Below are 26,802 nucleotides of genomic sequence, written 5' to 3' on the forward strand. Positions count from 1 at the left end.
TTTTTTCTCATGAATGCAGAAATACTCCCTGGAGCATGCCAGCATTCTTCAGTGACAATTACCAGTAACTCTTCATATTCCAACAAACTCTTCCTAAAGACAAAAGAAATCTGGTTCTTGTTTCATATTCTATCTGGAAAAGTGCAAGGAATAACGTTTCTTTAACAAGCATAAAACAAAAACAACATTAAAAGAGTCACTAGAAAACTGAGCACACAGAGCTGCCTGAAGAGACTAGCACCAGACTAGCGAGGATGTCTGTTTTCCTCCTCTGACACACCAAATACAATAGCTGAGACATCACAAAACTTAGCTCACAAAACCAAAACCTCAAGGTATGGTAGAAGCTATCCGGCTCTAAATCAAAAAAGCTGCACAGCAACACTAACAAGAGACAGACCTACCCCAGCAAAAGGCTGGCAATCCGGATGATGGATAGATAGCAAGTTTCTCAGGGTACAAGCAGAGGAAAGTGACTGCTCTGGGTGCTAGCACATGTGATAGGGGCACTGAATACTGCAGTGCCCTTGTGGTAGCAGCTGTAGATGGTGCAGACTTTTTGAAGGGCTGTATGATGCATTTCAGCTGAGGATGGGGCACCCTTCCCTTCCAAATTTTGTCTGGACTTCCCCTTGGATGGGCATAGCATAGAAACCATCCTTCCAAAGTCTCCCGGGAACTCAACTTTTCTGTTTTCCCAGCTTCTCTCTTTCTTCAACAGCCTGGTACAAAATTGCAGCAGCTGAACCCAAACGCAGTTCTCCTGTGATACAAGCCTAAATCCCAGAAGTGTGAGGCTATGCATACACACACTGGAAACAGCCGTGGGCACACATAAGCATCTTTCACAAAACCCCTTGTGCAGATTCTTCCTACTCCACCCTGAGGGTAGAATCCCATCATATAAAAAGTGGCAGCTCCTGATGCACATTTACAGAAAAAGTCTCAGCTTCAGAAAAAAACAATCTTCAAATCTTACATTCTTGCCAAGAGACCAAGACTTGGGCCACCGAAGGGGCAGGAATTAGGAAGCAAGTATGTAATATTTATCCAGTATATTCTGCACCTTCCAATAACTTGCATCGCAGATTTTAAGAGCTCTGAACTAAACCTCTCGAATTCCTGTGTTATTTCAGAATAAGGATTCTTTGATCAGGTACCTTTAAATTTAATTTCTCTCAACATAAGAATTACTAGCTCCATCCAGAAGTTATTTTTAAACTATTTTGATCTTCACTTGTTTGACTGAACTAGAATCCCCTGAGATATATTGCATTTTTATTTTGAAAGGCGTATGTGCATACCACTTGTATTTACTGATCGGTGGAAAAAAACTCTTCCTGTACTCCTTTTAAACATATTTAACTGCCATAAGAAAATAAAGAGATACCTATTGTTTATTCATTCTTCCAATATTTAGTTTGAAGTAGACAACTCAGTGATTCAAACCATGACACAGGAAACGAGACAGCTTTGAGTCAGTCTTGTTTATCTTTCTATCAGATTCTTGAAACAACCGAGACTTAAAACTGCAAAGATACGCTTGAAGCGTACCTCATAACTGATGGGTGGAAGCTCACCAAATTAAGAACACAAAAGATTTTCCTTTTCCTCTAAAAGCAGCACAGTCTGGTACTAACAAAATTTAATTCTTCTGAGTTTTAGGTGAAAAATACACTCCTGTACAACAGAGGATACAAATGGGATGGAGCATCAAAGCCACTTGCAATATTTTCTGTCAAACAGGAAGCATGATGCATTAAGTCACATAAGTTATTCACACCTCAAGAATCCTCACAATATTTCTGGTAAGCTGCTGCTTTACAAGGGAAATAAGGAAAGCACAATTCTGAAAACAGCTCAGATAGGGAAATGCAGGCGCTCTCTATACAGTCAGTTCATTTCCCACAGATTTAAGAATATTGGGCCTACTGCATTCTACATATCAGAAAGTTTACTGTGCTCACATATCAATTATAACAGATGAAACTTCTTGTAATTTACCCAGTTCTAGAAATAAATACTTTAGCTACTACTACTTCAGCTACTAAAACAGCTTTTTTAAAAAAAATAATAATAAAAAAAATCAACTGTTGGCTAAAATGGAGTCATTTAAGCTCTTAAAATGCTCTATTTAATTTTTACATTCTCTATATTGTGGCAAGCCAGTCTTCATACAGAAAATGTGGTTTTGACAGAGATGAATAGCTGAGTCTAGGCCACTTCTTGAGCCCAGTTTTCAGAACAAATATGAATCCCATTTGGTTTCCTGACAGTGAAAGAATCTGGTTCCTCAACTTATTTAGATGCCAGTGCTTTCTTCTGAAAGCCCAGGAAGGACCAACATGCTAACCACCAGGGTTCTAACAAGTTGTAACAACTCCTTGCATTTCCTCCGGTTCGGTTTGACTTTTAACATCTGTTGAACAGTGGCACTGCTCCACCAGCAGCAGCAGAAGACGACCCAATTTCAAACCTGTCAAACAGGGCTCTCTAGAGGGGAGAGACAACTGCGGAAAGCTGAAACGCATTAGGAGGGTTACCACACACAGCTCCGTCCACCACTCACTACACACCAAACCAACATTATCAGCAGAGGATTCTTCTGGGGTCAGGAGGCTCACAGAAATTAGGGCTTTCCCCATCTCCAGACTTTTAAATTAAGTTCTGTGTATATAACTGTATGTGTGAAACAGAGCTTGGGACACTTGCCAGAAGATTGTCTAAATACATGAGGAATATAAGCAAAGTAGAATGATTTCCCTGTCTTGCTCGAAATTAGAGACACTTTTGTACTTTGTATTCCATGTTAAAATGATTTCCACTGACACCTCAAATCACAGATTACAAAACAGCCTCAAGGAATACCTGATTTGCAAGAACTGAACATTAACTGGACAACAAATGAGAGTTACAAACAAGTGAAGTTTGATAAGGTGTTTTCTACCTTTTTTTTACCCAGGCACATCAAACTGACACAAGCAGGAAAGAATACTTCTTTATTTGCACCAAACGGGTTACCTCGGTTTTTAAGCTGCCTCATCCTATCCAGGCAGCTACACAGCCCACACCACTGGCCAAATCCTTCTCAACCTAGTTTAAATGAAATATCTTGAAAGCTGTGGTTCTGTGCCTTCAGAAATTTTCCATGATATCAAAGATGTAGAATACTTTTGAGAACAGTGTCAGAGTGCTGTGTTAGTGATTCATTTGTGTATTTGGTATGATCAGTTATCCTAATAGATACTTAGGAGACCATACTACTAGATCTTAAGTTAAATTACATTACCACGATATTACAATAAGAATGTCCATTAACATGGGCACTCAAGACAAAAAAAAAAAAAAAAAAAAAAAAAAAAGATTCTCACCAAACCACAGCATAGCTACTACACAGACACACACAATACATGTTTTCAAAAAGTACAAAATTAAAAATTGCCATCAAATTTTGAAAGGCCAAATCCACAGAGCTGCTAACTAGTGCTGTCACCACAGAAGCATAACTCTTGTGATTCCTGAACATACTTAAAATTTTAACAAAGATGTATTTTCAGGAGCTTCTCTGCAGGTGACGAATGCATGCACGTGTTACGTGTAGCTTTCTTTACGCTATGCAATTCACCGCCGCTCAGCTCGGTAACGCACCGGTGAAACTGAACGCAGCCCTTTCCCCCACATTTCCCCTCTTGGCTCACTTCGGGCCGTACACCGCCGAACACCTAAGCCAGGCCCCGGCCGAGCACCGTGCAGCTGCCACCGGCGTTACAAAAGCTTTAGCAGCCGGCGACCCCTCCTCCCTTATCCCATCCCCAGGGCGCAGAGCTCCGGCCCTAGAACGGCTGGGAGGGGGCCCGCAGGAGGCGGCAGGTGGGCAGAAGACGCCAGGCAGACCCCGCTCGCCGCCTTAAACCCGAGGCACCAGCAGCAAGCCGCTGTTTAGCGGTGAAACCCGGCGGGGCCGGGACAGCGGCTGCGTGCGGGCAGGAGCGGGCAGGAGCCGGCTCAGGGCGACAGCGGCGACCCGGCGCGACCCCCGGCCCAGCCCAGCCGTCCCCACTCACTTTTGGTGGCGGCGATCAGGTTTTTGCCATCCTTGAGCAACTCCTTGATAAACTTATTGGTCTTCTCCAGCTCGGCCTCGTGGGCTCGCACCCGCTCCCTGAACCAGGGGCTGTCCAGGTAGCAGTCGCTGAACTCCAGCGGCTGCAGCCCCATGGCTGCGGGGCCGGGTCGGGCTCAGCTTCCCTCGCACCCCGCTCCGGCGGCTGCGAGCCCCGCGGCGCTGAAGCGGGAGCCGCGGCCACAAAGAGCGGGCGGCTCCGGCGGCTCCCCCCGCACAGGGCTGGGCGCGGGCAGCGACGAGGCGGCCTCCCCACTACCAGGGGCGGCGCTGAGGGAAGCAAGAGGAGGGGAGAGGAGAGGAGGCGGCCCGCTGCCGGCCGGCCCGGCCCACAGGGCGGCCGCCTGCCGCGGCGCCCCGTGAGGGCCCGGCCGTGCCCGACCTGCAGGGGGGCCCTCTCGGCCAGAGGGTCGCTGCTGGCAGGGGGAACAAATGCTGTAGCGAGACCCTGAGGAGATCACTCCACTTACCTGAATGCTGGACTATCTCCTTGTCTGAAACGACCGCAGGCTGAAAGGGGGTGCTGAGAGAAGACGGTGAACACCCAACCTTTCAAGCAAGTGTCCCGACTGCTACATCGCCTTGCCTGCTGTGACTATTTTCTAAACTTACTAACCAAGAAGTCACCATGCTACACAGAACTATGTTTAAAAGGAAATTTAAAATCCACCTTAAAAAATAACAAACAGTTCTTATCTCTGTTTACATTATTGGAGCAGCATTTCAAGAGCAAATACGATTTCCGTGAATAGTTTGTTTGCTTTGTCCTGTGCTTGTCTTCAGGATGAAATTTAGAATAATATTTGTCACACTTGTTTATAGTTACTGCAGTTCTTCTGTTATTCCACTGAAATGTTGTAAAGTAATTGGGTTGCATACATTGCATTAAATTACTTGAATTTTAAAACTTAATGTTTACATAAAGCAAGGAAGCAAATCCACCATTCTGTTGAAATTCTGCTCTGTTGATCAAGTGTTGTTATCCAGACAACACACTGGATTCTTAACACCTACTGAAAATGATTAAATGTGTTTTCTAAAATCTGACCCATCAATTCAAAACACTGTCTGATCCTGAAATGACAGAATTGTGATTAAAAAAGAGAAAGGGACAAGACCTCTGAAGAAATAATAAACCATTAAATGAAATGGGCAAAAACGGCATGTTTAATGAGCAATTAAAGGAGCTACACTTTCTTTGCTAATTAAGGCTATAAGTGGTTTTATATCAGCAGTTTAGAACATTCTCCCTTTTTCTACCATTCTCTAATTAAGGTCATCAAATTTTACATCCTTCTTGTAGCCTCATTTAAAAGACTAACACAGCTTGACTACATGAAGTTCTGGCAACATCCTGTCCTTGTGCCATTATTTATCTTTGCTGGGGCTATTTGCCCTTGATAATCATTGCAAGTGTGGTTTTATGAAACACGCTCTTCCAATTATTTTATACAATAGGCATACACTACCAAGGTGTTTGTTTTGTTCTTCCTTACCTTTCGTATGCTCTTGAATGATCACTTCAAAATGCTGATTTTCATGAAAGACACTGTTATTTGTTGTTCTGTCTCCAACATGTATGCTATGGAGAGATGAGTTAGGGATTAGTAATTTTAACTTGCCGTTTTATTGATGTTTTATTACAGAGCATTGATATCAGCTTCCACCATTTGAAACATGCAGCTGTGTTGAGTTGTTGAAAACACTGATGAAAACAGTGGCAGCAACTACATCCTTCCAAGGTATTGTAGTTTTGTCTCCTATGCACTTTTACCTCAGGAGGAAAGCCCTGTCCTGGGCTAGAGTTTACACTGCTTCATTCTAACTCCCACCTTGCATTATACTGCTAGCCTTACGCATATGCAAGGTACTACTAGGCTGCATACTCCTCTCGTACATCAGGTTTGCAAATAGAAATGGACTAATGTCCCATGATGCAAACCAGCATTATTTAATCTACTGTCAACTAATCTGAATGTTATTACAGCTATCACATACATAGCTAGTAAGATGGGCATTCTTTTCAGGCATTCCTTTCTAACACTGTACTGGGTCTGGCTGGGATGTTAACTTTCCCTGCAGCAGCCCATACAGTGCTGCGCTCTGCACTTGGAGCTAGAACAGCAGCGGTATCAAACTAGTGTTGTGTCTGCTGCTGAGCAGTGCTGGCACAGCATCAGGACTCTCTCTGACCCTCCTAGGGGGTGGGCAAAAAGTGAGAAAGAAACATCAGCAGGGCAGCTGACCTAAACCAACCAAAGGGATATTCCATACCATATGATGTCACACTCAGCAATAAAAGGTGGAAAAAGGAAGAAGAGGGGAGGGGTGGGCTCTCATTGCGAAAACGTCTGTCCTCCTCCCAAACACCGGCTACGTGCGTTGAGGCCCTGCTTCAAGGACGTGGTCAAGCATCGCTCATTTGTGGGAAGTAGAGAGTAATTTCTTTCCTCTGCATTTCCACATAGCCTTTACTTGTTTTGTTTAGTTATTCCCTTTCCCCCTCCCTTTTCCCCTTTCCTTTTTTTCCCTTTAGTTGAATTGTTTAATTAATAATAATATTTCCTTAATAATATATATATATATATTTTTTTTTTTCCCCTCTTTAATTAAATCATCCTTATCTCAACCCGTGAGTTGTTCTTTCCTTTACTTCTTCCCCTCCTCATCTGAGGAGGGGGAGTGAGAGAGCGGTTGTGGTGTTCAACTGCCTAGCACAGTAAAACCACCACAAACACAAACTCTACCCAACAAATTATCTTAGTATGCAGCTGTATGCAAACATTATGTTCTGATTCTGTGGCCCCCTTTTTTTTTTTTCTCTGAAGTGTTCCATCAAGATGTACAAAGTTAGTATGGAATTAAAAAACCCTCTCCAGCCTTTGAACTGAACTGACTCATCCAAACTGCAAAGATATGACTTTGACAGTTCTTAGTAATCTTCTCCCACAAATGTAACAGTGTGAAATATCAATTTAGATTGTGTCAAATTAGCACATAGTACTTGATTTATGTTTAAAAATACGCACTATAAGATATTTATACTATGCATCAGATACTTTATCTGGTCTAAAGACACAGCTGAACAGGTTTAGAAAATGATGGTGCTACCAAGTTCCTGGCCCATCACCATATTCAGGACAATCCAACTCCTGTTACACCTCACCGTCCACGGGTGATAACCACCTGTACTATGCCCTCATGTTCACACTGTGTCCCACAGGTGTTAATGATTGTCTTTCTCCCCATGCTATCCTCCTATAGCTGGAAAGCATAATTAAGCTAAATTTAGAGAAGCTCATTCCCCATCTGTAACTAATTTAAAGTTCATTGATTTACTTTCAAAATTGAAGGGCTAGGTCTTTTTATATCAGTTCATTTAATAAGATATTATAGCCTGCTTTATAGCTCAGTTTGAATAAGAAATATTTTATATGCTCTGATGATAATATTTGTATGTCCTCTTAGAATTCATTCAGCCCAAGTGCCTTACCAGTTCTTTTGTGCTTTCTGGCAATGTCTTTCCTACATGGAAACTGCTTGTGGCATCATTCAACTACTTATCCTCTGCTGTCCTTTGGCTCACTTCACTCAAAATGTTTGTAGGCTACCTCCTCCTTGCAATGGTCTAGGATAGTAATCATTTGCCATAGATTATGATTTTAACTGCCGCTGTTTCTTTTAGACTAACTTTCCTCTCTGTATGTACTACTTTCACCTTGCTCAAAATGCTGGCCAGGCATTTTTAAATGGTACTAATTTGTTTCTCAAAAGTGAAGGCATCTGCTATATCCAGAGCTGTAAAACACTGGGAGAACTGCATTCATGCTTTAGAGAAGGGAAGCAATGCTAAAAAGCTTCATCTTCCAACGTTTCATGATTTATAAAGAGTGCCATAGCCTGTTCTTCTCCCAGAAAGTCATTAAGACCAAATGAACGCTGCCTTTTGGGGGGAAAAAAAAAATCAATCACTCCAGGGCCTTGCATGTGGTTGATCCGAGGAAAAGGCAGCCTGCCACATTCCACAGTGGAAGTCAAGTGATGCCATAGGCATTGAAGGGAGCAAGATAAGGCACTGAGGAGTGGGAGCAAAGGTCTGAATTTTGCTCCTCTGTTAGTGTAGAGCAGAGTCAAAGGCCTAAGACAACTTGGACTTATTTATGACTTAAAAATAGGTGGTATGATTTTTTTTTTTCCTCTGTCATTTTCCAGACTTATCAATAACGTAATTCAAATTAAATATTACAAACACCATAACTGCAGTTCAATTATAGGTGGTGCCTGCACAGCATGTGGCTCTTACACTGCATGCTATAAACATTTAAGGTAGTAGGCTCTTACATGTAGAGCAGGTCTGAGTAATGTTGAATAGCAAGGGACTGGATTTAACAGTGCTGTGGGCCACTTCTAGCCCTGTGTTCCTATGACCTGAATTTCCAGTTTTAAATATTGGATGTGGATGGCAAAATAACTTGGACAAGTTTCACCTCAGAAGTAATAAGCTACATTTGCATTAAAAAACAGACTGTTGGTTTTAGCTTTCCCAACCCTTTTGCTCAGTAATAGAGTTATGAATTTTTGCCTAGCCTCCTTCTCAGCTTACAAAGCATTAGTTTTTCTGTAACGCCAGTTTCTAGCGCTCTGATTTTTCCTTGGGTTCTTAAACACGTTCTGCCTATCAGCTGTTCCTTGAGGTAAATAAAAGGTAAAGTGAATGCCTACACTTTAAAATTGTGAGGAGAAGCCTGACCAAAAAAAAAAAAAAAAAAAAAAAAAAAAAAAATTTATTTTTTTTTTATTAATCAAAAAAAAAAAAAAAACAAACGGATTTCCCAATCTCGTGAAGCAGAAGAGTTGCTCAATCCTGCGGCGTGTAACTGGGTTTTGCGGTCGGGGAGCAGCCCGCCTCCCAGCCCTCCAACGCCTCGCACCTCCCTCCTGCCTCCAACGGCCCCGAGGCAAGCGGGGCGGAGACCCGCCCGCCGCCATCTTAGGGGGCGGCCACCAACTACGCAGCGGGGCGGGCGGGGCGCCGGCACGCCTGTGCGCCGCCTGCCGCTGGGCCCTAAGATGGCGGCGGTCTGCAGCGTGCCCGTCGGCTGGTGGGGAGCGGCGGCTGGTGCTGAGCAGGTGATGGCCCCGGGAGCGCCCAGCCTGGCCGCAAGGGATGGGCTTCTCCCCTCCCCGCTGCCCCCTGCCCGCTGGGGTGGTGGCCCTGAGGCTCACTCCGCCAGCCTGGCGGTGGTGAGGCCTGCGAGGCCTGCTTGTGAGGGCTGACCACCCTGTCCTTGCTGCCCTCCGGGCCCTAGACCCGTACGGCAGGCGGGTTTGCGTGTTGCCGTGTAAGTTGGTGGCGGTTGCTTCTTACATGGACGATGCTTTTTTTTATTAAACGAGCTGGCAGGGTGATGCTGTGTTCCTTGTAGTTCCTTTTTATGTAACGTTCGCTTTCTTCAGCTTTAGGATATATCTGAAAATCCTGAAGGCACTATTAGGCCCTTGTATGTAGGTAAGCATTACAAACTTAAGCGTTAACGGTTATTAAAGCATGTGTACTGATTGTGTTAACTGACACTTTCTCGAGGGGAAGAAATAATCATGTTACTTCATGTAAACTGTGAGCTTGCTAGTTCTCTATCTAGAAGCCCTTCATTTACGGGGATGCTATTAAGTGGAAAAGTCTTAACCTGAAAATTTAATGGTTGACATGAGAGCTCTGAATGTATGAGTTTCTGGTGTGCAAAGCTACTTAAAGATATGCCAAAACACATCTCAAAAATTAGTTTTTGAAATGCAAAGAAGTGTAAGCTGTTTGTTGGGTCTAGTATAATGCAGGTATGATTCATAACCAAGTTTTGAATGGTGAACGCTTATTTTAAAGTTTATGGAAACGTCAAGGGTGTAAAGACAAGAATGTTTCTGAATGCTTAGGATTTAAGGGAAGAGTTCTCAATACGTGTGAATTCTTAATATGTTGCTTTCTCTACCAGTTTTGAGCATAACCTTTTTGGCCTACAGAACATGTAACTTATTTCTTCTAGGAAGAGCTAGTACCTCCATCTTTCAAAATGCCCAACTCTAATGCTAAACTTCGTCGGGGCCCCAGAGGTGGTCAGGAAGCCGGCAGGAGGGAGTTGGTTTCCCGATCTTTGCAGAGTGCTGAGCATTGCCTGGAGGACCAGGATTACGGAACTGCATATGCTCACTATCTCCTGGTACTGAATCTAGCTCCTGAGTTAAAGACCAGCGTCAAAGTAAGTGCTCTTTGACTTTCTCTTGAGGCTACGTAACGTGTTCTGTGCCTGAAACTTCTTGTTTGTAACTGATCTTCCTCCTCAGTCTTCTAAGTAGAAGAAAAGTAGTAAGAGAGACAGCAACTTGTTTAATGAGTTGTATGTATCTGTGGGAAGAAAATTGCACTTCTAGTGCAGCATGTGGTAACTACGTTCAATAAAGATAATCCCTTGTTATTATTGGCTCGTGGTATAGCACAGCATGCTGACTCTCAGTATATGTTGCTGGGTGATGATATCCAGTGTGGATAGTTGAGAGCTTATTTCAGCTCCTTCAAGTGCTAAGTGTTGTCCCAAGTAACTTGGGAAAATACTGAGAAATTGCATGCTGCTGCTTAAGGGAAGGAAGTGTGTTCAGGTACACGTCAGGATGTTTCTGGTAACTATTGCCACCTCGATGGTCTGTGTTTTATTTTCTAGGAAACATTTCAGTTTACGCTCTTTAAATGGGCAGAAGAACTAGATTCTCTAGCACGGATTCAAGATCTATTTAACTGTTATGAACAAGCTCTTGAGCTGTATCCGAATGATGAAGTGATATGTAATAGTATGGGAGAACATCTTTTCAGGTTTGTAGTGACCTATATTCAGCTTTCGTAAAGCTTAGTGTTATATGTTAATAAAGAAAATTAAATATATCAGCGCACATAAAATGTGCTTGAAAGAAATAAATGCAAGCACGTGTTTAATTTTACATAGTTTATGCTGTTGAATTTTGTGTTTCTTAGCTTAGAAAGATAAGTACACAATACTAAAATATGTTAGTAGTCACTGCCAAAGTTATAGGTATAAAAGAGCACTTCTGCTGAAGTAAAAGCTTAAAGTAGTAGTACTACTGCCTTCAAGTGTATTTTTAACAATTTATTAAGTTACTAAACAGAAATGAGACCATAAACGTTCAGTTACTGTGTTTACTGTAATTGTGGTTAACTTAAAATTTTTGAAGTTCATCTTCCATTGTATCCTGTTAGTATGCAAAGGCAGTAATTGTCAGGGGTCTGACTAGACTCTGGTCCTTCTTGAAGTTGCGTATGACAGATCTTTCAAGTGAGGAAGCTGGTTATGTGCACTGTAATGCATAGGGCTGTTTTTTTAAATGGTTTGAGCTTATGCTGTTATTTAATACCTAAATGCATTCTTTTACTGCTTCCTACCAAACTTGAAACACATGGTGCTTTGCTGTTCCTCTGATTTTTTTTTTCCAGTCTTCTGAGACTTGAACTTAAGATGGAAATCATAGCTCCTGAGTCAAAGCAGCTTTGGTTAGGTATACAATTTTGACTGGTTGCTTATTTTGGGGAGCAACTTGTACAATGTTGGTAGCAAAGCATATGCTTTGATGCATTTCATAGGTCTTATTTTTCAGCGCATCTGATTTAAGGATATGGTACAGTTATCTTTTTAAAAAAATGTTTGTTTCACAGTTTAATTTTGAAATTACCACTTGCATAGGCAAATCAAAACTTGTTTTTACAGTATGTGCAAGTGAAATATGATGGGACAGTTTTGGATTTTTGTATATTCTCTTATGATTTGAAAATATGTGAGACTGCAGATTTGCTGCTGCCATATGGTTACAGTAAGCCTTCTATAAGCTTTCATTTGTGTAAAAAAAAAAAAAAAAGGCAACAGCAGACTCTAATTTTTGACTACCTTTGCATTTCCAAATGATTTGATGTACATCTGTAAATACTTGTTTATATCAGTATTTTTAAAGAGATCTTTCCAACCAATGTGAAATATTTCCATTGTCCTATCTAAGACCTTTTTATAGACTTGTAGATACTTACAGATAATTGCCAAATGAATGTCTTTCTGTCATTTTTTTACTATTAGAATGGGCTTTAGAGATGAAGCAGCTGGATATTTTCACAAAGCAGTGAAGCTTAACCCAGACTTTGCTGATGCAAAGGAGAACTTTTACCGCGTTGCAAACTGGCTTGTGGAACGTTGGCACTTCATCATGCTCAATGATGCCAAGAGGAATCTTACTTACCTAAAAGCAATAGAGAATGCTGTCTGCTCAGGGTGCAAGTCTGTCCTTGATATTGGAACAGGAACAGGAATATTGAGGTATGTCGTAAGCACATGTTTAATGTGAACTTTTTGTCTATTTTGAACTTTTTGAACATTTGTCTAAATTGTGTGCTTCTGAAAAAAGACTTCTATGTTTTGTTGAGCCAAAACTTAAACAAAGCTTTCAGAAGTCATTGAGTCTTGAGGTTATTGTCTAACTGTATTTTTGGAACCTTTTTTTGAATCAATTTTTGATTTATGGGGAGGGCTTTGTTTAGTTTTATTGCTGAGAATTGCTGTATATATTGGAGAATTCACGTTGGCTTTTGAGTTTTAATGTCAAGCATTCTGTCCTAAAATACTGAGTATAGTACTTAGTACTGAGTATAGCACTTGATTTAGGCAGAAGTTGCTTAATGAAAATGCTGTGCTGTAAAGAATGGGCTCAGTATAGCTAGGGAGAATCCTGCTATTGTTATTGGTAGCATATCAACAGGATATGAATTAGTGTGGTGTTAGTGTTTGCACAAGAAACTAGTTCACTTAATGAAAATTGTTTAAGCCTTTGAATATGAATTAGCTTTGTAAATTGAACTTCAAAAGACTCAGTATCTTTCCATACTTGACAAGAGTTAAACTGGAGGGGGAAAAAGCTCTGATTCTTTTTTTCAGTATGTTTGCAAAAAAGGCAGGAGCATCTTCTGTCTACGCCTGCGAGTTATCAAAAACCATGTATGAACTTGCCTGTGATGTGGTGGCAGCAAATAATATGGAAAGAGAGATCAAGCTTCTGCATTTGAAGTCACTTGATATAGAAATTCCAAAGCACATACCTGAAAGGTAAGTTATTACACTCTGCTGTGGCATTTTAAATTTGCTCCAAATTCAGTAAAATGTACTGTGACCTAAACAGGAAATAACTTTGCCTGTGGTACTTAAAACCTGCCTCACATTAGCTTTGATTGTTTTTATAAAGCAGTACAGAAATGATAATGTTTTTGAGATCACGTGAATTTCTGTGGTAAATCAGTGATCTCACAAATTAAGGAGTTTAATGGTTTGATAGCAGTAGCTTTGGGGCATATGCAATTACACTGCAGCAATAAGAAAAAAAACGAGGTTACTACACAGTGAAAAATAATCACTTGACACAACTGTGGCTTGTTTCTGCAGCTGGTGAATAGGATGGAGGTATGTGATAAGACCTGCAAAGGAAGGCTGTTCCTGGGATGTACCACAGCCCTGCAGCTCCACATTAACTCCTGCATTTGTCAGAGAGATCAGAAATGCAGAGTGTCAGCGTCTCCCTATGAAGGAGTGAGGAAAAAACTTCCTCTCCCTTCTAGTCGCTACAGAAAGTGGTGCTGTGTTTTGAAGTGAAGAAGATGCCATGTGATGTGTGCAAGTTCCTGATGGTTTAAATGTGCAGTGTTGGTGGTGGATGGCCTAACTAAATGTTAGTACCCTGCCATGGGATAGATCCAAAGGGCATTGAGAGCAGCTTTAATACTTCCTGTAGGCAAAGCTGAATTTGTATTTACATTAAAAACAATAGCTACAGCCACACTCAGTGAAAGAGGGTTGCGACTTGTCCTGTGAGAATAGATTTTTGTGGTTTTGAGCGTTATTTTTGTATACGTATGTCTTCCCACCTGTCTTGTATAGCAGAGATCCGTGTGCTTTGGAAAACTAAGTATCTGATTTTTTTTTTCAGTGTTAAATAATATATTCTAAAGCAAAATAAGAACTACAGGCTCCCCAGAGCATTGGTCACAGCACTGAGCCTCACAGTTCAAGAAGCGTTTGGACAGTGCTCTCAGACAAGTTTTGATTTTTGGGTGGTCTTGTATGGACTCAGGAATTGGATTTGGTGATCCTTGTGGCTTCCTTCCATGATTTTAAACTGGCGGTTTGGAAGGTCTTCAGGCAAATTAAAACGAGATCCAGCATTACGCTGCTTGTTATATGTGATTCAGGCTTCTTAGGATATTCTACTCCTTTTTGCTCACTATGCCATTCAAAAAGAGTTCTTCAGAAAGACGTGCAAATTTTTAGCAGGTGGAAATCCTAGGGGACTTTTGTTTTGGCATATGCAAGACACTGGTTTATTGTTTCAGTTCACCAGTATTAGGAGTGCAGATTAAACAGACAGGAAGGAAATGGTTTGTTTCACTTCTCATTACTAACGTTCAATAATGTATCGGTGGTAGTACTGCTTCTACAGTATGAAACGTAAAGCTGCTATGGGCGAGCATGCCAGTTAAGCCTTGTCGAGTTGTGTCAGCTGAGTTGTAGTAACTGCCTGTATGCGTCTTCTTTAGCATATCTGAGTTACGGGGTGTCACCTGTCAGGAGTAATTCGTTACTCTTCTGGAAATGTTTTATGTCATGCACTTTCTAGTTTAAATCCAGAGGATATTTAGGACTTTTGCATTCATTATTCTGCATAATAATTTTATTGCACTTTGAACAGAAATGCTAAAAATCTATAACACATGCACAAGGTGAAGATAAATATTCGGCAGCATCGCTGCCTGTGTCTCAGGCTGGAACATCTTATTTGGATTAGTTTCTTATCTAAAAAGTTACCTATTTATTCTTATTTTTTTATAAACACTAACCAAGAAGCTTTATGGTAAATTCTTGCTTGATATTTATCTCTTACCTGCATTTTGATTAACTTGTTAATTTAGTTGCCCATCTGTATTGGAACTACAGAACACTTGCAGAAGTTGTGCTTTGACCTCAGATGAGAGTGGCCATTTTTTTCTTTAAAAAAAATGACTTAACGGACATGCATAATATGCGTAATATTTCATTTTTTCATTCATTTTCTTATTTCTTTTTCCTCCTATCTAGAGTTTCCTTAGTTGTTACAGAAACAGTTGATGCTGGTTTATTTGGAGAAGGGATTGTGGAGAGCTTGATACATGCTTGGGAACACCTACTTTTACAGCCGAAGGTAGGTGACATAGGTATGTGGAAATGTGATTTCTATTTTTGTTCACATTCAGTATATATTCACAAATGGATTTGTGCACACGTTCACACGTACAAATGAGGAATGTTTTGTGAATATTTCATACTTAAAAATTAGTGTTCTTGGGTTTGGTTCTATGAACTTGACTGAAAAGTAATGAGAGCTGCATGTACTGTACTTCTGTGAGCTGCTGTTCTGAGTAGACATGTACTTGAATGCATGTTTCCCTGAGGCAGCCTTTCAGGAGTAGCATACAGAGGTTGCTCTTGATCACTGATCATTTTTTCTCTCTTTGTAATATCAAAGGGGTTGGTATGTGTACGCAAAAGGTACTAATTCCCTGCAACTCTGCAACCTAGTCATTTTATTTTTGAGATGTCAGCTAGCTAGCAGGAAGTCATATTAGGTTAAGCAAAAAAAATGCTAAATTATGATAGAAATTCTTCTCACTGTAACACTAGGGAAGAATTGGTCATCGTTGTATAAATACGCCATATGCTCTTTATTTTTGCTAATTTTGATCTTTCTTGGAACACTGAACAAATCTCTCTGTATTGTGTCTTTTAGCTAGTGTATGTTAACCTGTACAACGTTCTGTTATATTACTTTAACTTTAGTTAGGCCTTATGAAATACAAGGATTTTTTGTTGTTTTTTTTTGGATGCTGCCGTGATTCCAAATAATAAAAATTTAACAAGTCTTATCTGGTTGGAAACCTACATATTCTGTTGCACTGAAACTGATGACCTCTAGTGTTAAGTGCTGGAATGATGCATGTAAAAAAAAAAAAGCCCTCAAATGTTTCAGTATACTCTAATAGAACACAATTTAAAACATAATTCAGAGTTACACAGAGGAAGTAGACTAAAAAGTAAAGATGATATGTGGATGTATTGAAATACACATGTAAGAAACAAGATGAATGCTCAGCTGGAATGAAAAAGACTGGAGACTTTACCCAGTCACTGAACTTTCTGATGTTTTGACCGTAATCCTGGCATAAACTAGGCTTGATATTAATGATATAAATAGGTCTTATTGCACGTTATTCAAATTACAGGCTAAAAATCAAGATGTCAGTACTGAAGACTGTGGCCGAGTTATTCCTGCAAGTGCAACAATATTTGGGATGGCAGTGGAATGCAAAGAGATACGTAGACATCACAGGTATGTTTAAAATCTGGCACAGCTTGGACCCATATTTGTTATCTGGAAAAAGTCCTCGTGACTTACTGAAGACTTTTCATTTACTGTTCTCTTTATATTTTGAATGGCTGTCTGTCTCATTGAGGTTTGTTCCCACTTTCCCCAACACTTCTTTAGGCTTTTTTCTCCTTTCTGTTTGGATTTTCTGGATCACTTAATTAGAAACTCTTGACTTTCAATAATGCTGAAATATATGACTTTAACACATCCTAAAGAAACATAATTCCTTAGTAGTAAAACTACTTCTCAGTTTCTGTATTGGAGATTATTGGATTAACAGTTGGCCTTTAAGCTTATTGTACCTTCTTTATAATCTGCTCCATACCTCACTGCTGGATCTAATACTTTCAGAAGGTGTGGACAGGATCTTGAAAAGGCGTGGTGTTAATAACCTCACCTAGCTTTATCCTTCTGAGTATGGGGATCACCTAATGCTGAACTAACATACCGTCAGGTTTCTTTGTAGGAACCAGTTCTGGCTGTGTATCCATTATTTTTACAGTTATTCCTGTTTTATAATCTAAAACAATACTACTGTATGGAGACAGTCTGTAAGAAGTTTTGACTTGATGTAACTTGTTTAGGATTACTCTTATTACAGACAGAAAAAACAACCTGCTGTCTTACACAGATGTTTTCATGTACTGGAACAGGAAAACCGCTAGGCCACATCAGTGATTTTCTTCTAATGCAGTACACCTGGACAGTAGTCAGAAAGAGGCAGAAGTTCCCATAGTAGATGGCCATAGAAGAACCTTCTTGTAAATGGTGAATAACTAATTACTCCTAAAATGTCTTTTGCATTGAAAGATGATAACGACTGTTTGTCCCAAAATATAAAGGAGATGAAACTTAATCTACTGTAGCTCTGGATTGTCTAATTAACAGTACATTCTAGTAGTGTAGTTTAAGGTCAGAAATCATTTCAGCTCTGCTAACCACCTACAGATAAATTATATGCTGAGAAGATAAGTCATTCTTAAATGTTCTGCCTTCTAGGTTAAGATCCCTTTTTTCCTCCAATAGCTATAGTGGTCTTAAGTCAATACCCCTAACAAGTGCTGTTAAGCTTTATGTAAAGCACTTCACCTTGTCTCAAATTTAAGCCATGCAGATCTCTTTGGATTCTTCTGATGTATGTCTCTACATTTCCCCAGGTGCCTTCATGATCTGCATCAAAACTGTGTTTTTTAGAATGTTCTTCTTGAGCAAGTTGCCTGATGAAATAGTGTTGTAAAAGCATCTTTCCTCATTCTTTTTATATTATCTAGCACAGTATTTCTTATTCTTGTTGTACAACTAATACCACTTCTCTTTGAGCTTGTCCTTGTGGCTTAATTTTCTTCCCTGAGTGGTTCTAAGTAGTATTCATAGACTTCTGTGCTCTATAACCTGAGATTTTTTTCTGAAGTATGCTCAAGAGTATATTTAATCTAGCAAGCAAACACTGTCTCTTGCTCAGATAGGAAATCAACTTTTGCTTTTAATTGTTGATAATCTCACAGATGATTTCTCTGTTTCTGGCACTGATCATTTGCCTTGTGCTTTACTGATTAGCAATTCTGTTTTAGTGATATTTAAGTTAGGCTGCATTTCTTGCGCTCTAATTATTTTTAGGATTTTCTCTTAGAATATACTGAAATGCTAGACAAATAATACCAGCTTTCTTTTAATTCTATTTTTGCTGCATTTAAACCAACTTAACAAAAAGTTTCCTACTAGTTTACCTCTTGTTGTAGCTTTATAACTTGAACATTATCATTAAAATACTGTTTTGTTAGTATAGCTGATGCTGGTTGTACCCATTACTTGTTTTCTAGAATCACTACTGTAGGGTCTAACTCTACTGATTTATTTTTTCTGACTAGCTTTCTTTTTCTCCTGAAACTATTGCTCTCTTTAAATCAATTGTTTCAGATTCATGTGAAATACATTTACTTCCAGAAGAACAAATGAACTGACAAACTTGTGAGAAGACTGAAATTCTGCTAAAGATGTATTTAAATTCCCCACAAAACTTCTAAGATGCCAGTGTACTACATACTGTTTTTTCAAGTTTGAACTAGCTATCTTTCAAGAGTTGTAACGTGTAACAATAAATCAATATTTGAGGAGAATGTTAAATTTGTTTTATTTTTCTGCTCTGCCTTTAAAAACACTTAGCCAGTCTTGGAAGGATTTTTTATCAAATTATATGAAATTTCTTTCTTCCCCCACCCCAGAGTGGAAACACAGGAAGTTGCTGGTGTACATTTGCCAAATTCAGTGCAGTTCTTCAGTCCAACATACGCTTTTGCTGGTTCAGAGGAGACTGTTGAACCTTACACCACTGAGAAGCTCAGTCGAATTCCTGGAGGCTACGTACCTCTTACAGAACCCTTCCAAGTAATGAAAGTGGATTTCAACAATTTGCAGGTAATTATTTTTTTCCATCTTCTAAAGCTAACCCATTTATAAATGAGACCTGTGTCTAATTAGTTCACCATGTTCAATTCCACAACACTTTGTGTGTGCAAAGTTGTCAGTGCTGCCTTGAAATCCTGTGCTGTTTTTGGCATTTGTCTCATTGTGGTAACAATGTGATTAATCAGATGACAGTCTTCCTTCTTTTGAAGGCCTTCTTTTGAAGGCAATGGGTTCTTTGTTTGATGTATTTAGTTACCTAAACCAGCTCACCCTTGGATCAAACAGCCACCAGCATCAGTGTAGGAAAGCGGAGGAAGAATGCAGTAGACCTATCTTACATGGTTTATGCAGTCATGGAGCTGACTTCATTAATTCCTCTGAAGTTAGTCTTCAAAGAATCTTAAAGACAAAAGAGGATTTTTTTTTTACTTTTTTTACATCTTGTACCAAAATGTCTGTAAGTGTTTGGGTGAATGTAAAAGGTAGTGGAGATAAAGACGTTACCATACTGTATCCAATCAGTTTGATTCCACCCTTCAGCTCCTATGGGCTGTATCTTAGGTATTTCTGTAATACAGCTTTCTATAAACAGTAGGACTTTAACGTGCATCTTGCTTAAATATCTTTGCGTATACCAAATAGGCCTGAGGCAAGGACCTCAGCTGCTCACAGCTGAGCATGCTAAAAAAGATAAATCTGATCTCTGGTGAGTGTGCTTCTTGCTCATTGACCCATGGTGAGTGGTTTGCATTGAAGTGGTGAGTCAGAGCTTAAAATAGATTCTGTTATATAAATGAAATTATTCTTGGCTACTGCTTGGCCAGGAATTGCAGTGTTCTGAATCAATAGCTCTTCCTAGTTGGCTTCTCTGACATCCTGAAGTTAAAAATGAAGTAAGACAGGGCTCTTCAGAATACTACTGGGAGCGATCTCTGTGACCTGATGTTGCTTCTGTTTCTAGCATCAATAAGAAACTGTTACATCTGAGAGATGACTACTCTTAAGCCCCTGTCTGCTGGCAGACTTGTAAAGATAATCTCAAGAGTAAAGAACTCTATAAACCACAGTTCATAATTCCTCCACTGAAATTTCCTGTTACCCTAATGAAGTCTTCCTGTTCTGAAATGGTAAAGATGTAAGTAGAGGTATAGGGAAGAAATGAAATTATTTGGAATCATTAGTTGCTGTTTGCTCTTACTTTTGTCACTGGACAAGTGTGGCCATTTCAACAGTACTCAGTTACTTTCTAGTGGTATTTTTTCCCATAGTGGCCAGTCCTGGTGTTTAATAGTGTGGCTTTAAAAAAAAAAAGGGGGGGGAGGGGGGCAAGCATAGCTGTTGTGCTCATATGGGAATTTAAAAAAGAAGGTGTGCCATGCTTATCAGTAGTAGCAAAATTACCAACTAAAGATGGAAGTTTAGATCCAAAATCACTTAGCACTAGTAAGGTAAATTCAAAGATGCATTTTAAAAACTTAGCTTTTAAACAAGAAACATTACATTTATTCTGCTTGTATTAACTACTAGTTGAGAGAACTGAGATAAAGACTTAATTCAGTTTGAGAAATACTGTTGTACTGTGTTTTATAGGATGCTTTAGAGATACCAGTAAAGATCAGAAAAGTAATTATAACAAGTCAAAATAATAAAAAGGCAGCTGACTTGTGCCAATTACTTTATTACTGCTGTTTTTAACAGCACCAGCTTGGTTCCTCCCAGGCAGGGGAATGAGCTGTGGCTATAATTACAGGCTGCAGACATTTTCACCTAGCCCAGGTACTGTTTGCTGGCAGCAGATCAGTGCCACTGGGAGTGGAAGTGATTGTTTACCTTAGCAGCTGGTAATTGCAGCTGATTGTTCCTTTCAGGCCCTAAAGGAACAGCTGTTGCCAACAAAGCACTCTTTTTTGAAGAAGTGAGATCTCATCGTGAACTTCATAAGTGTCCTGTAACTTATGTGCATTGTTCAGCCATCTCCCGGCTGTGAGTTGAGGGGTAGACCAACTCTTGGAGAACACAAGCCAAGAACAAAAAAGGAAAAATAGAAAATGCAGTATATGAGAGCTAGTCATGTACTTGGAGTGGAACTTTTTCTTTTGCCTTGTGTATTTTGCTAAGATTGAGATTTAGAGAGCAATGTTGACATGAGCCATTCAGGAAGCCAATAATTTTTTATGAGGTGATGTTACTAAGCATAATGGTTGTGACTAAGAATCTTTGGTCCATTGTGATTGATAGCCTGTTATTGGTTTGTGCTAGAACTGTCTTAAGACATCAGAGCTGGGCCTTTCATATTTGGCAGTGTTGATAGTAGGAGGTAGTTACTGGGGAAAAGAAAGTGTGCATGTAAGATAACTTAATTCCTGTTAGACATTTAAAACTATTTAGAAAGTATTAGAGAACTCATAATCTGGTCTCTTTATGAAAGATCCTAATACTTTCCAATAGTAAAATTGTGTAAACCTAAGCTTTTTACACAAAGGCAATAGCCTAGGTAGCAGAGAAAGTATCCTCAGAGATGTTTGACTTGGTGTTTTTGTGATGATCTTGCTGAACCGCTGAGTGAACTCAGTGCTTACATACAGTATTTCTGGAACTGCTTAAATTTAGATGCAGGTTTTAAGTGAAGTATGTGTCTAAGCATTGGCTGGAGTCCAGTGTAAAAGACACTCCCTTATTTCTCATAAGGCAATCTTTGCCAACCTAACTTCTTTCCTTGCAGTTCCCAGCTTTTAAATACATACATTCTTAGATGTGGGTGTGTGTACATTAATGGCTAATGAACTCAAGTAGGCTACATGCCAATAACTGTGCTTTCCTGTGTGAAGAGAACCCCTGTGCTAATGAGTACTAACAGTGAAAATTGGTGTTGTGGCAGCTTGTTAACTCGGTTTCTGTTGGGTGCCCTCATGGGTTGCTAATTTGAGCAACTTAGTAGTGACTACAGCAAAACCATTTTTGATGTGTGGAAAGGAACTTTCTCACACTTTCCTCTTTCCGCTCTGGTCAGGAGCTGAAAAGCCTTGCAGGTAGAAAGCCATGGAAGCTCAGCCAACCGGTCACTGAAGGAGGAACGCTAGATGCTGTTGTGGTATGGTTTGTCCTACAGCTTGATGATGAGCACGCTCTATCTACGAGTCCTAGTGAGGAAACTTGCTGGGAACAGGCAGTCTATCCTGTGCAGGGCCTCGCTGGTAAGTCCTGTAGATTTTCTTGTTGCAGTACATTAACTTGTCTTCATTTTGTTTTTGAGCTAATCACTTTATCTCAGACCCTAGGAAATGGCAATACTTAGATTAGGAGAAGTTCAATGACACGCAGCTGTGAGGTGGTTCCTGATGAAATTTCTGGACTGCAGTGTGCAGCTGCTGCAGCAGGTCTTGCCTGTGGGACTGTGGTGAAGTAGATAAGGGGCCTTCTTAAGGTCTGAGAGAACAAACACTTTTTATTTTTTTTCCTATACCAAATCAAATGCTTTTTGGAGCAACTCCAAAAGTAAGGTTGCTGACTGGCTTTATATAGTCTGGATGTGACATATGAAAGGGGGTTGAGGTAGTAATTGCTACCTGTTTCTGCTACAAAAATAAAACTGAACACCCCTCGCATCCCATTTGGATACAACTTAATTGGACCCAGCTGTTCTGCAGTGCTAGTGTCATTTGCAGCATCTATTCTCTGTCCACCTGCTTTCCATTCACTTGCATGTTTTGATAGACAGTAGGGGCAGCTGTGTTGTAGACCGGTTCAGTTGAAATTACAGGAGGAGGATAATCTTTTAGCCTATGTTGCTATCGAAAGAAATGCTTGTCAAATTATAGCTATTTTGTTTTGAAATTCTGGTCTGTATCAGATTTATTTTCTTAGAACAAACACAAAGTATCCAAAGGCAGTCTTGAATTGTGCTCTGTAAATGTTCCAGTTTATTTTATTTTACATGCAGTCTGACCTTTTTCTAAACTGTAGCTATTGTTTTTAATGTAAATACAAATTCAGCTTTGTCTACAGGAAGAATTAAAATGCAAATATTAATATCTAACACCTTAAAGCCAAAGCAGTTTCTTTGGTTTTGTTTAGCTCTGCTGTTGACAGAACATTCACAGTAATACCTATAATACCTATTTATCACAGAAAGGCTTGTTTTCAGATTTGTCTGATGTGGGACAGTTCAAGGCAAATGTTAACACCGGAGTGAATTTCAGTTAGTGGGCTACTGAGGTTAGCAGGAAACCCTCCTTGGAAGGCTGCTGACTCCAGCCTACAGGATGTCATGTACCTGAGCTTCTTTGTGCTGTATCTCTCCAAAGACTAAGAAATGCAACTGGAACAATTCTTTTGTATACAGTAGTAACAACTAATTTAAAAAAAATGAGATAATGCTTTGCTTTTTTATTTATTTTAGAGTGCTATATGGCTGCTCCAGAGATAATGTTTGCTGTAAAGTAATTGACATGACTTTTTGTGCTGTTTTGCCAAGATTATTCTGTGAAGGCTGGGGACATTGTGATGATGGAAGTTTGCTGCCAAGACTGCTACTTGAAGATCCAGAAGATTTCTTTTTCAACTTCAGAGTGTGGGATGGACTGCAGTGATGGAGATGACACACTGAGTTTGGGCAATGAGGCTGAATTATGTAATGCTCTGGCTAGTCTTCAGACAACTAGCGAACAGGATGGCAAAGGTCAAGTATGCGTGTTGGAATCTACAGAAATAGCTCTGCTGAACAATGTACCGTACCACAGATGCTTTAAATCTGCCATGGGCAAGGTTCTGTCATCCTTAAATCCAAGTAAGGACTTGCAGTCCATGGATGTTGATGGACACAGCAGTGGGGTGAACCTCCAAGAAGATCAAAACAAGAGCTCCGTAGATGTGGTTCCTGATCCTTTGTACATATTAGATGTGTCTGAAGGCTTCTCCATCCTCCCAATTATAGCTGGCAAACTTGGACCAGTTAAAGCCTACAGTTCTATTGAGAAGGAACAGCATCAGGCAGTCCTTAATATAATTTCAGAAGCTAATCATTTCCCTAAGGAAACATTAGAATTTTGGCTTAGCCATTTAGAAGATGAAAATGTGGTACTACAGAGACCCAAATCAGACAAATTGTGGAGTATTATTATTTTGGATGTTATAGAGACATCTGGTTTAATCCAGCAGGAGGTGATGGAAAAGGCTGCAATATCCAGGTACAGTATAAATGGACAAAAGTATTTTCAGAAATCTGTAACTATCTGAAGACTTCCAAAAGTGCTCCTTCTAACTACAATATTACTGTGATGGTGCTTCTGTAGAGTAGGAAAAGCTTGTTTTCTGAACAGATTGAACTCACTTCAGGAGTAGATTTCCCGTTGTGTCTTTGGTGTCTGACCATTGGATACATGTATCTTTAAAAAGTGTCAAGATCTCACTTCCATAGACTGCTTTCTTTTTTGTATGGAAGAACGTGATTTGGGCTAGGTGTGTTGTGTCGCTAAATAAGTGAGGTAGCTTTTAGCGCAAGGTTAAAAAAAAACACCCAGATTCATGTGCATGTCATGCTGTTGTTGACATAAACTGGTACTGCTTAAAGACAAACTCATAGGGTTAGAACAGCCAGGGAGGCATCAACAGAGCTAGCTGTAATCTGTAGGAAGGGGTGGGAAGGACTGCAGAGGAAGAGAAATAACGTGTAGTGATGAAATGGGTTTATTTCCCCCTTGTGGCACTAGGGAATCTTCATCTCCATTCATAGTGACTGCAGGATATTTCAGAGGATTTATGTTTGTGACTTTCCAACTTCTGGGTAAATCTTCGGATGATTTCAAAGACTATTGCTGTAAAAAAAAAAAAAAGGGAAGGAAAATTACTCTTGACTTTCCATGCCAACCAATTTGAATCTATTTCAAGAAGCCAAAGAGGAAAACACATACGGTGTACTACTTAGCTGCCAAATTCTTATGCAGAGGTGCCTGCTAGAAGAAAAGGAGCCCTAAAATAGTCTGTATTGAATTAGAGATGTTTGATATGATGAATGAAAGCATCTGTCACATTGCCGTTCTCAGAAATACGGTGCTCTGTAGCAAGAAACCAGCCTCAGGTGGTTTTTTAGGGGTGGAAAAAGGCTTTCTTCTGTATTGCTGTTAACTCCAGTAAAAAACACTCAAAGTTGACTTAAATGCCAACCAGATTTTGTTTCCCTGTGTGTACACCACTGAACCTGTGCCCCAACAGTAAGTACTTGCTGACTTAAAAGTTTATTAAGCAGTTCTGCCAGTCCTTCTGTATTATAGATGCTGGTGTTATGAATAACTCCAGCCACCTTCATCTTGAAATATCACTGTTTCTAATACTGTCGCTGAGGAATGATTGCTTATTCCTATACTTCAATATTATGTGACAAGTTTTCTTTTTTTTGGTGTAGTCCAACTGTCTGATCAGATGGATCAAACTCAAATGCTCATGAGCGCTTGACTTTAGTGGAGGAGCTGGTGTCTCTTTATTAAATGTAGGTAATGTTCTTTCCTTCCTGATGAATGAAATGCTTTAGAAGTGTAATCTCTCATTTTACAGATGTTTACTTCACAGTGGAGGGAAGATATTCCCACAGTACGTGTTGGTTTATGGGATGCTTGTAGAATCACAGTCTCTATTACTGGAGAGCGCTGTTCAAGGAACAGAACCAACGCTTGGGTTTAATATAGCCCCTTTTATCAACCAGTTCAAGGTATGAAGTTGGTGGATGTCTTCCAAGCACAGTTCCAAAGTTTGCAGGCAGCTGTCTGGCTGTTTAACTTCAGTGTAAAATGCAAGAAAACTAAGAGCTGAAACTTCTTTGTTTTGTTTTGATATAAAGAGACACTTTTGTGACCATGCAGGGACTTTGGGATAAAGTAAAACAGGAAGCACTTGATCTAGATCTAGTGTGGGAGAAACTGTGAGCAGTGAAAGACACAGTTTGACTGTACAAAGCAGTGACTGACTTGAGAAGTGATTAGAAGGGTGCATTTTGGCTGTTTCTTAGAGGCATTACAGTAATTCCTAGAAATCTTTGCATTTTAAATTTAGTCTTCGACTTTTCACTTTTTAATGGCTATTAATAACTAAAGTTGTGGTATGTACTCCTAGGTACCTGTTCGTGTGTATTTAGATCTCTCTACATTACCATGTGTACCTTTGAGTAAGCCAGCAGAACTATTAAGGCTAGATCTCATGAATCCTTTGTTGAACAGCTCCAGCAGAGAAGTGAAGGTGAGTTGTGTGTATATGTACATTAACATATATATATATATATTAAAGTGTACTCAATTGCCATTCTGCAGAACTTCTCAGTTATTGCTCACCTTGGCTGAAAATTTCAATACAGAATTTACTTATCTGCAGATGTCTCTGAAGTGTGTTGAAATGGTTCAAAACTGGTATAACTGAGTAATATTTCAAATACTATTTTTAGGTTCAAATTTGCAAGTCTGGCCAAGTCACTGCAATTCCCTTCTGGTATCACATTCATCTGGATGAAGAGCATAGTTTGAATACATCGGATGAGTTCTCACACTGGAAACAAGCTGCAGTTGTTCTCGATAAGCCCATCCAAGTTCAGGTTGGAGATGAACTTGTTCTTGACGTTCAGCACCATAAAAGCAATATTAGCATTACAGTTAAACAATGAAGAATGTCATGTGTAAACTGATTTTGGGGTTAATTATACATAAATCTACTGTTCATAACATCACTGCTAATTTATATTAAAGTCTAAATTTTATTTACTGATCAAAAGGCTATTGTATTGCTTTAATAGAGTT

The 26,802-nt window shown here is 39.8% G+C and overlaps 2 protein-coding genes across 5 annotated transcripts in view; one reads left to right on the plus strand and one right to left on the minus strand.

The window, feature by feature from the left end:
• ARHGAP10 (Rho GTPase activating protein 10) overlaps nt 1-4,218 on the minus strand; it is a 143,495-nt gene extending 139,277 nt beyond the window's left edge. The window contains exon 1 of the mRNA XM_035323880.1: nt 4,065-4,218. Within this exon, the coding sequence (XP_035179771.1) occupies nt 4,065-4,218 (154 nt within the window). The remainder of the gene's footprint in view (nt 1-4,064) is intronic.
• Nucleotides 4,219-9,139: 4,921 nt separating this feature from the next.
• PRMT9 (protein arginine methyltransferase 9) lies at nt 9,140-26,776 on the plus strand. Of its 4 annotated transcripts, none has more exons than XM_035323876.1 (14): nt 9,140-9,253; nt 9,581-9,632; nt 10,165-10,377; nt 10,837-10,985; nt 12,253-12,489; nt 13,105-13,272; nt 15,292-15,394; nt 16,467-16,579; nt 18,841-19,033; nt 22,035-22,218; nt 23,499-24,210; nt 25,574-25,727; nt 26,129-26,251; nt 26,454-26,776. In XM_035323876.1, exons 3-14 carry the CDS (start codon nt 10,192-10,194, stop codon nt 26,667-26,669), a joined length of 2,538 nt encoding a protein of 845 aa, XP_035179767.1. In that variant the 5' UTR covers nt 9,140-9,253; nt 9,581-9,632; nt 10,165-10,191; the 3' UTR covers nt 26,670-26,776. The 4 variants fall into 4 exon arrangements, with proteins under 4 accessions (XP_035179767.1, XP_035179770.1, XP_035179766.1 ...); XM_035323879.1 differs by having other exon boundaries at nt 9,181-9,294; nt 16,473-16,579; XM_035323875.1 differs by having other exon boundaries at nt 9,182-9,294.
• Nucleotides 26,777-26,802: the final 26 nt, after the last annotated feature.

Source organism: Oxyura jamaicensis, chromosome 4 (assembly GCF_011077185.1).
Source record: "Oxyura jamaicensis isolate SHBP4307 breed ruddy duck chromosome 4, BPBGC_Ojam_1.0, whole genome shotgun sequence".
Lineage (NCBI taxonomy): Eukaryota > Metazoa > Chordata > Aves > Anseriformes > Anatidae > Oxyura > Oxyura jamaicensis.

Excerpts from the sequence above, each read along its gene's own strand:
- PRMT9 (XM_035323876.1), top strand. The coding sequence starts at position 10,192 with ATGCCCAACTCTAATGCTAAACTTCGTCGGGGCCCCAGAGGTGGTCAG. Across the intron at positions 15,395-16,466 it reads ACCTACTTTTACAGCCGAAG|TTACAGGCTAAAAATCAAGA; the intron begins GTAGGTGACATA and ends ACGTTATTCAAA. Across the intron at positions 25,728-26,128 it reads CTTTTATCAACCAGTTCAAG|GTACCTGTTCGTGTGTATTT; the intron begins GTATGAAGTTGG and ends ATGTACTCCTAG.